This window comes from Citrus sinensis, chromosome 5 (assembly GCF_022201045.2).
Source record: "Citrus sinensis cultivar Valencia sweet orange chromosome 5, DVS_A1.0, whole genome shotgun sequence".
NCBI lineage: Eukaryota > Viridiplantae > Streptophyta > Magnoliopsida > Sapindales > Rutaceae > Citrus > Citrus sinensis.
The window spans coordinates 25,238,016-25,247,441 of NC_068560.1; the positions used below are offsets into that span (position 1 = coordinate 25,238,016).

Below are 9,426 nucleotides of genomic sequence, written 5' to 3' on the forward strand. Positions count from 1 at the left end.
CTTTCTTTTCTCCTCTTTTTGGCACTTTATAGCAGAACCAATCTGTAGAACAGACAAATGAAAGGCTCTATGCTTATCTTGACTGTCTTTGCTTCCTTCTGGCTTCACGTTGGTGTTGCAGGTTTGCAGCTCTCCACGGTAAGTGTTGCGGAAACGTGGGTTGAGCAATTACTAATGCTGCAACTTCTGGAGAAATATAAATGTGGTGATAAACAAATGCAAAGAAAATAGGACACAATAAATTACGTCGTTTGGTGTAATGCCTACGTCCACGGGCAAAAACTGAAAGATAATTTTACTAACAAATTGGAATTTACAAAAGTGGGAAAAACTAACAAAAAACTCAATACCCAATACACCCAAATTTCTTTAGCACCTAAGGAATTTCTCTACCAAAAACTCACTTGGAAATCTCACAAATTTGGATGCATAACAAATGAGGAATTGCCCTCTATTTATAAGTAAAAATGGGGTGCACTATTGCACCAACCCTAACAAAATTGTCAACAAAAATTAGGCACCTATCTACCATAGGAATTTGTCTTCAAATTTGCCTCTCCAAAGTTGAATGCATGCATGTGTATGCAAGTTGGTCAAATGATGTATTAGCCAAATTTGAATGCATGTATTTGAATTCCAAATTTGAACTTTTCAACAATTCTCCACCTCGACAAAGATTTTATCTAAATCTGAGTCGACTATCAACAACCCGTCCTCCAGTCTCTACTTTCTCTGACTGCTTTCAAACTTGTGAGATATTGATCAAGTTTAGACAATACTCAAGCTTGATCGTCGTCACCACCTTAGTCAACATATTTGCAGGATTTTTTGTAGTCTTGATTTTCTGAAGAAGAATCTTCCCCTCATAAACGATTTCCCCCACAAAGTGAAATCGTACATCGATGTGCTTCGTACGCGCATGATAAACTTGGTTCTTCGTTAAGTGAATAGCACTCTAACTATCGCAATACAAGTTAATGTGCTCCTGTGCCAATCCCAAGTTTTCAAGCAAACCTTGTAACCAAATAGCCTCTTTAATAGCCTCTGTAATTGCCATGTACTCGGCCTCTGTGGTCGACAGTGCAACTGTAGACTGTAGTGTAGACTTCCAACTAATTGGCCCTCCAGCAAAAGTAAATACATATCCGGTGGTTGACCGTCGTTTGTCCAAATCACCAGCATAATCAGAATCAACATACCCGATCACACCTTTACCAAGTGTATCGTCTCTTTCAAACAGTAAACCGACATCCATGGTCTTCTGAATGTGCCGTAGAATCCATTTCACAGCTTGCCAATGTCCTTTACCAGGATTATGCATATATCTGCTCACTATACTAACTGCATGTGAAATGTCAGACCTTGTACACACCATTACATACATCAAGCTACCCACTGCATTTGAATACGGAACTTGTAACATGTATTTTCGTTCCGCATCTGTTGAAGGAGATAATTGTGCAGAAAGCTTGAAATGAGAAGCCAACGGGGTACTTACAGGTTTTGTCTACTCAGTCATACCAAAATGCTGTAGTACCTTCTTCAAATATTGCTTATGAGACAAGCTTACTTTGCCACGAGCTCTATCTCTGCATATCTCCATGCCAAGAATCTTCTTAACTTCACCCAGATTTTTCATCTCAAACTCTTGATTGAGTTGAGTCTTTAACTTCTCTATCTCATCTTTGCTCTTCGATGCTATTATGGTATTAGCATACCATCGACATACAATTGTAAATAAATGAAAGATCTTTCTTGTAGCTTGCGAAAATACACACAATGATTAAATTTGTTTCTTGTGTACCTTTGCCCTTTCATAAATCGATCAAATAGCTTGTACCACTGCCTCGAAGATTGTTTCAACCCATAAAGCGACTTTGTCAATTTGCAAACCCAATTTTCTTTTCCAGCAACCTTAAATCCATCTGGCTGAGTCATGTAGATTTCCTCTTCCAAATCACCATGTAAAATACAGTTTTTACATCAAGTTGAACTAGTTCAAGATCAAATTGCACAACAATGACGAGCAAAATTCGAATAGACGAGTGTTTCACAACTGGAGAAAATACCTCATTGTAGTCCATTCCTTCCTTCTGAGCGTAACCATTCGCTACCAATCTAGCCTTGTATCGAATTTCATTTTTACGAGGAAATCTTTCCTTTTTTGCATATACCCATTTGCACCCAATTGCCTTCTTTTCCTGCGGCAATGTAACTAACTCCCAAGTTTCATTTTTTTGAAGAGACTGCATTTCTTCGTTCATTGCTTTCTTCCACTGTATGCTTTCTGGATTACTTACTACTTCACTGTAAGTGGAAGGAATATCATCATCTACAATTGGAAGTGCATAGGCCACCATATCAACAAAGCGAGCAAGTACGTGGCCTTCTATATGCAATTAAATCTTGTTGCTATGAAGGTTCCTGGGTCAGAACCTTTTCATCATCTTCAGTCGATGGAGAATGGTGGTTATGACAAAGCAATTTACTATGAATAACAAATTATCTGCAGTGAGTAACAAGTACTCATTGTTATAGGTTCGCAAGATTCCGAAGCGGCCCTGTTTTTGAACTTGTGAGTCGATCCATCTTGAAGTTGGAGGGGCTTGTTTGCTTTGAACGAAAATTTGCGAGTGCGGGTTCAGTAATCGCTAAAATGCACAAGATGGCCAGCCGCCTGAAGATTGTCCATACTAGGCAAATCAAGTTGTTATCTGCTGTTGGTAGCTCCCTCAACTACAACATAAGTGACTAACTTATCAAATGATGTTGTCGGGGAAGGAAAAACACACGAGCTAATTGACAATTGCACATATAAAATGGACTCAATTTTTTCATGTGACCAACCCAACAAAAAATCACTTCTTAGTCCCGTAATGAGATTCGAACTCAAGACCTTTAATCTAAAAAGGTAATTTTCTTAGCATTTGAATCAAGCTTTGATCGAAGTAATATAAAATTATAAACATATGCCAATGAGTCTCAAAGTTGTTTTCCCCCTAAGCTTTTTGCTTGTGAATTCAATTTGGCCTTTTACATATAAAAATCATATTTCCATTCTGCCATTTGCACTTTCTTTTACAACGTGGTTGCCATTACTTATTTATTTACTTGTAATTAGCGAATTGTTTTGTTTTCCTACATATCATTCTTATTATATAGTTGAAAGGGTGCAAATGATATTTCTCGCATTGGAGAAGTATGCAATTTATTCCATAAAGAAAAACTAGAAATCAAGGGAGAAAGCAAAAAAATAATAATAATAATAATGAAAGTCGGATATGGGTCTCCTAGTAAACGATAAAAATAAACCAAGTTTCCTAATGCTTCCTGAAAATAACTTCTAAATGAGACTGTTTTGGTCCCAGAACAAGAGAATTGGGTGAAAATAAGAGAATTTTGTCCTCACATTTATTCTCCATCCAGGGGCGAAGCAAAGAACTTTTTGTAGACTTGGCTAAACTGATTTTTTTTTTTCAACTATGAAACTTATCCCGAACACAAACAAATCCTAATAGAAGTTTAGCCAGTAGATAAGAAAATACATAAGTCAAAAAATAATTCCAGTGCAATGAGATATTATTAAAGTTGCACGTTAAGATGCTTCACAGTAATTTCAGTTGCAACTTTACGAATTTACCCTCATATACTGGCGATATAATCATATGCGAAACTGAGTACAAGCAGCCGCGGAGATCCCTAATAAAACGGGCAATCTCGCCGTCTAATTGTAGATATCTCAAAACTCAGGGTAGGTATCCAACATTTATCCATATTAACGTGTAATATCTGTGTTAAGGAAAAAAATCTTGATCACCAACCCTTGTTTTGTTTGTTTGCTATTAATTGATGACCTAACGTCGTCATCAATATGGATTTCCGATGATGTATTTATTTGTGTTGACTTTATGTTGATCACTTATTTTATTTTTATGTTTTTTGCTTAAAGATCTGGACTTGACTGCTAGATTTGATTGTCTCACGCTTCAATGTTTGCCTCTTTGTTCACAGATCTCATCGGTTTTAGCTCAAGACGAGGAGTTAACTACTAATGATGACTATAATTTTTGTTTTCTTTCTACTTTAAAAATAATCTCGGCATCACCTCTGTTCTATTATACGTACATTTACTCACTAAATATTTTTGACATCTTTTCTACACTGCCTATGTTTTCAAACTCGTTTCAGTCAACAGCTTTATCATTAAGCCCAACAGAATCTATAAGAAAATTTAAGCAAAAAGATTATTTTCATTTAATACAATTGACGGTAGAATATTTATTTTGTTTGGGCTATTTAATGTATTTAAATGGTACGTGTAAGTGGAAAATTATTTGACCGATACAAGTTTTGAAACATAATATAGGTAGCACAAAGATAATGTCGGAGATTTTTTTGTTGTCAGATGTACATATAACAAAATAATGGTGATACAGGGATATTTTTCTCAATGATGGATTCAATAAATAATTTCAAAAGGGAATTGATATAATTTGATAAAAGAATTTTGGACAAGATAATAAAAGTCAACAAAAAAAAATAATAGCCAAAATATTTAACTTTACAGTTATAATTATTTACAACACTTCTTTGATTATCTTCAACGTGCTTTCATATTTTAAAAACGTTGAATAATGGCTTCATTGTCAATATACAAGTACATCTCTTTTTATGTATACAATTAAATTATCGGATAATTATTGAGGAAAAAAATCGTCATCACCTACCTTTGTTTTGTTTGTTTGTCATTAATTGATGTCCTAACGTCGTTATTGAAAGAACCAAAAAAAAAACAAGCTTCTCCACCTGCACTTGTTTTGTTTGTTTGCTAAAAATTGAGGACCTAACCGTTTTTGTTGTTTTTTTGAACCCAAAAGCCTAGAACACTACAGCAATGCTCGTAATATTCTTCATCACTGCTGTTCACACACACGCGCCTATAAATTCGTCAACTCGATAAACCAATCTCTGTATACTCTCTCTTTACAGTCCATCTTCATTTTCCTCTCTCTAAGGGCGTTGTGATGTACTATTCATTTCACTTCTCTTATGTCACTTTTGATCTGATCAATATGGGTTTCCGATGATGTATTTATTTGTGTTGACTTTATGTTGATCACTTATTTTATTTTTATGTTTTTTGCTTAAAGATCTGGACTTGCCTGCTAGATTTGATTGTCTCACGCTTCTATGTGTGCTTGTGGCCAAGTCAAAGTCGTGATTTAGGGATTTATTGTGAATGATTTCAGGAATTTACGTGTTTTCTACTCCTTTTAATATTTTTATTTTTAATGTTTAAAGTTCGAGCCTTAGCCGTACCCTCCTACTGATTACGCTGATGAAATAACAAGTTGTAGTTTAACTGATTCTCTTTTTATTTTTTTTGTGTTGTTACTTCTATTGTCTTCAGAAAAAGTTATATCTTTCTTCCTTCTGATGGCGTTGTTTCTATGTTTGTTGGAAGTTTAGGATTTTCATGCTCTTGACAGTTCATTTAAATGTAGTATTTTGTATTGCTCAGATCACACAGCACAATGGTGAATGCAGTTGCAGTTATTACTGGAACTAACGGTCGCAAGGGAACTGTTTCCTTTAGCGTTGAAGGAAGTGGTAATTTAATCACTGATTAATTTCTTTTTCTTTTTTTTAAAGCAAAGGGTGGGCAAAGCCCAAATAATTTTTTTTTTCCCTGACTTCCCCTAAGAATTGAACCCGGGTGTCCAGTGATTCATTGTTCGTTGGCTACCAACCCGAGCACGCTCTTGGGGGCATAATTAATTAATTAGTTGGTTCTGGAAGTCATTGTTCTTAAATAAATAGTCGGTTCTAGAACTTATTGTTCTTAAATCATGTCTAAACTAATTTTTTTTTTTTTGGCTTTATTTTTTCTTCTTCTAGGTCCAACAACTGTGAAAGGAAGCCTCTCTGGTTTGCCGCCTGGTGATCACGCACTCATTATTCACACTTACGGAAACATAAGCAATGATTGGATATCAACTGGTATGCGAGGCCCTTTGACTATGAGTATTTCTATTATGTATACCAAATAACTTGCGTGAAACCTGCGAATAAAAGCTGTCTTTCGTCTCATAGAATTCCTTCCTAATTCATCGTTTGCTGGCTTTCCTTCAGGACCCCCTTTTAAACCTGCTGGAGCTGACGGTTTTTTAGAAAACATCACTGTTACTAGTGAGGGTATGTAAATGCCACAGCCGCACGTAATATCATGTTGACTAATGTAGTGGTTTACGGTGTGCGATGTTTGTCGAGTCATTAACTCTTTTCTGGTTATATCTGATTAGGTATTGCTACTTTTGAAATTTACAAGACGGTACTCTTTCACCTCCTTGTCAATTTTGGCTTTGCTATGTTTCTATTTGTATATTCACGGACCCAACTCCATTGAACTGATCTCTATCCTCTTATATACATTTTGCAGATTCCTCTTTCTGGAACAAATTCCGTTATTGGAAGGGGTCTTGTAGTCCACTCAAGTCCCAGTAATATACCATTCTTTGTGAACTTCCAAGTCTTTTTTCCCAGTTGAATATACTTTATTGCTGCTTTATTTACTTGAATCATGTTGTCTGAAGTATAGGTTGAGTAAAAGCTATAACAACGATTTATTAAAAATTAAAGTCAAGTTTCGCGTACTGTGTGAATCATGAAATTTTAGTTAGTCTTATTTAGTCTTTGGCATGAAATTTTTCACCCTTGTTCACAATTTACTTACGAACATTCATCTCCCTCAGGTCCAGATCCTGGTGATGGAGTAGCTTGGGGTAAGTATGCTAACTTAATCATTCGAATTTCTCTGCTATTCTTTTGCATTCTTACTTACGCTAGTCGGGTGGTCCTCCGCCGGCAGTCTTTGCTTGTGGTTTAAGATGTTTTGAACGAGTAGTTATTACCGATCATTAATTAATTTCTTTTGTGCCCTTGCAGGCACCATCGGTCTCAGTTATTGAAGGGGCTTCTCTCCATACCATAATAAATACATTTGACATGATGTCGAATGTGTCTTGAATACTTAATAAAATAAATAATATGTTGTACGAATCAAAATCTGGCTATAATAAAATAAATAAAAGCCAGGGCATGTCTGTAATATGTTGTACCTTGTAGAATGTGGCCGTAAATAAAATAAATAAAAGTCCAGGCGTGCTGTGCACTGTCCTTAAGACTATTTCTACTCCTTAAAATAATATTTTAGTGCGAATAAATTGTTGACAAATTTTCTTCGGAACATCATGATTATAACTGTTGTAAGAGGGCACACTCAACATAAAAATTTAGAATAACAGAGAATTAAATATAAAATATGGTGTTTTATGTGGTTGTACTTGGAATGTGGAAGAAGTAGCTGGATTTAGAAGAGGGAGTCGGGAGAAACATAATATAGGCAGCACAAAGATTATGTCGGAGATTTTTTTGTTGTCAGATGTACATATAACAAAATAATGGTGATACAGGGATATTTTTCTCAATGATGGATTCAATAAATAAATTCAAAAGGGACTTGATATAATTTGATAAAAGAATTTTGGACAAGACAAAAAAAGCCAATAGAAAAAATAATAGCCAAAATATTGAACTTTACAGTTATAATTATTTACAACACTTCTTTGATTATCTTCGACGTGCTTTCATACTTTGAAAACGTTGAATAATGGCTTCATTGTCAATTTACAAGTACATCTCTTTTTATGTATACAATTAAATTATCGGGCAATTATTGAGAAAAAAAAATCGCCATCACCTACCTTTGTTTTGTTTGTTTGTTCTTAATTGATGTCCTAACGTCGTTATTGAAAGAACCAAAAAAAAAAAAAAGCTTCTCCACCTACACTTATTTTGTTTGTTTGCTAAAAATTGAGGACCTAACCGTTTTTGTTGTTTTTTTGAAGCCAAAAGCCTAGAACACTACAGCAATGCTCGTAATATTCTTCATAATTTATTGAATAAAACTCAACCAGACAATCGTGCTTATAGATCTGTATTTATACTTAGTTACAATGTAAACTAAATCTGTTTTATATTCTAAACACACTAAATCAGTTGGTTAACAAAGTAGCTGACTCAGCTAACTAACTCTTTACACGTCAGCTATCAAGTTATCAAGTGTGCTCATCCTCACAGCTCTGACCATGCTCTGTAACATCCCCTCTCAAGCTAAATTGTCCAGGATGGACATTAAGCTTTCTGCGAAGATAATGGAAGCGATCAAAAGTTAGTGGCTTGGTAAGTATATCTGCAGTTTGATCCTCACTTGGAACAAATTGCACTTCAATCTTTTTGGTTGCTATTTTCTCCCTGATAAAGTGAATGTCCAATTCAACATGCTTGGTTTTAGCATGATAAACTGGATTGTAAGCCACAGCTATGGCACTTTGATTATCACACCACATAATAGGTTCTGAAACAGGCTTGATTTTCAACTCACTAAGCAGAGATTCAATCCATACAACTTCAGATGTAGCTTGTTAATTAATGCAAACCTCACCACCGTATTGTATGTACTAGAAACAAGGAACTAGTGGGAGGATCAGGGACTGAGAGTCTAAGTGGGTGTTGTTGCCTTGTTGGGATGCTTGGAATGATGGTTATGACATAGCAATTCACTATGAATAACAAATAATCTGCAGTGAGTAACAACTCATTGTTATAGGTTCGCAAGATTCCGAAGCGGCCCTTTTTTTTTTTGAACTTGTGAGTCGATCCATCTTGAAGTTGGAGGGGCTTGTTTGCTTTCAACGAAAATTTGCAAGTGCGGGTTTAGTAATCGATAAAATGCAAAAGATGGCCAACCTCCTCAAGATTGTCCATACAAGGCAAATCAAGTTGTTGTCTACTGTTAGCCACTCGGCCTTTGGCCGAGTGGTTAGGGCTGCTGCCCTCCAACTTGGAGGGCAGCAGTTCGAACCCCCACAAATGCATTGGGGGGGAATTTCCTTCTTCAATTAACATTGAGTGAAGGTAGTCTTCTTCCTTACCCAAGAGTTAGGAGTAGACATCTCCCGAATATTTGTGAGGGTTAAAATCTGGGCATAACTCAATTAGCATTGATGTAAGTTGGTCTCAGTAATAGTCTGATTTGTAAATATCAGTTATACTTTCATGTAATATGAGTTGTAATCTGAGCAATAGTCTCATGTAATAAAAAAAAAAAGTTGTTGTCTACTGTTGGTAGCTCCCTCAACTACAACATAAGCGACTACCAAATCAAATGATGTCGCCGGGGAAGGAAAAACACACGAGCTAATTGACAATTGCACATCTAAAATGGACTCCATTTTTTCATGTGACCAACCCCACAAAAAAATAACTTCTTAGTCCCGTAATGAGATTCGAACTCTAGACCTTTAATCTAAAAAGGTAATTTTCTTAGCATTTGAATCAATCTTTGATCGAAGTAATATAAACATA

The 9,426-nt window shown here is 35.6% G+C and overlaps 1 protein-coding gene across 1 annotated transcript; it reads left to right on the forward strand.

Moving 5' to 3' along the window:
- The first annotated feature begins 4,859 nt into the window (after nucleotides 1-4,859).
- On the forward strand, nucleotides 4,860-7,186 carry LOC127902530 (superoxide dismutase [Cu-Zn]-like). The gene is made up of 8 exons (XM_052441818.1): nucleotides 4,860-5,026; nucleotides 5,522-5,610; nucleotides 5,899-6,000; nucleotides 6,133-6,195; nucleotides 6,303-6,331; nucleotides 6,440-6,500; nucleotides 6,753-6,782; nucleotides 6,946-7,186. Exons 2-8 carry the CDS (start codon nucleotides 5,535-5,537, stop codon nucleotides 6,966-6,968), a joined length of 384 nt encoding a protein of 127 aa, XP_052297778.1. The 5' UTR covers nucleotides 4,860-5,026; nucleotides 5,522-5,534; the 3' UTR covers nucleotides 6,969-7,186.
- Nucleotides 7,187-9,426: the final 2,240 nt, after the last annotated feature.

Coding starts and splice junctions, on each gene's coding strand:
- LOC127902530 (XM_052441818.1), top strand. CDS start 5,535: ATGGTGAATGCAGTTGCAGTTATTACTGGAACTAACGGTCGCAAGGGA. Junction 6,001..6,132: donor CAATGATTGGATATCAACTG/GTATGCGAGGCC, acceptor GCTTTCCTTCAG/GACCCCCTTTTAAACCTGCT. Junction 6,196..6,302: donor CATCACTGTTACTAGTGAGG/GTATGTAAATGC, acceptor ATATCTGATTAG/GTATTGCTACTTTTGAAATT.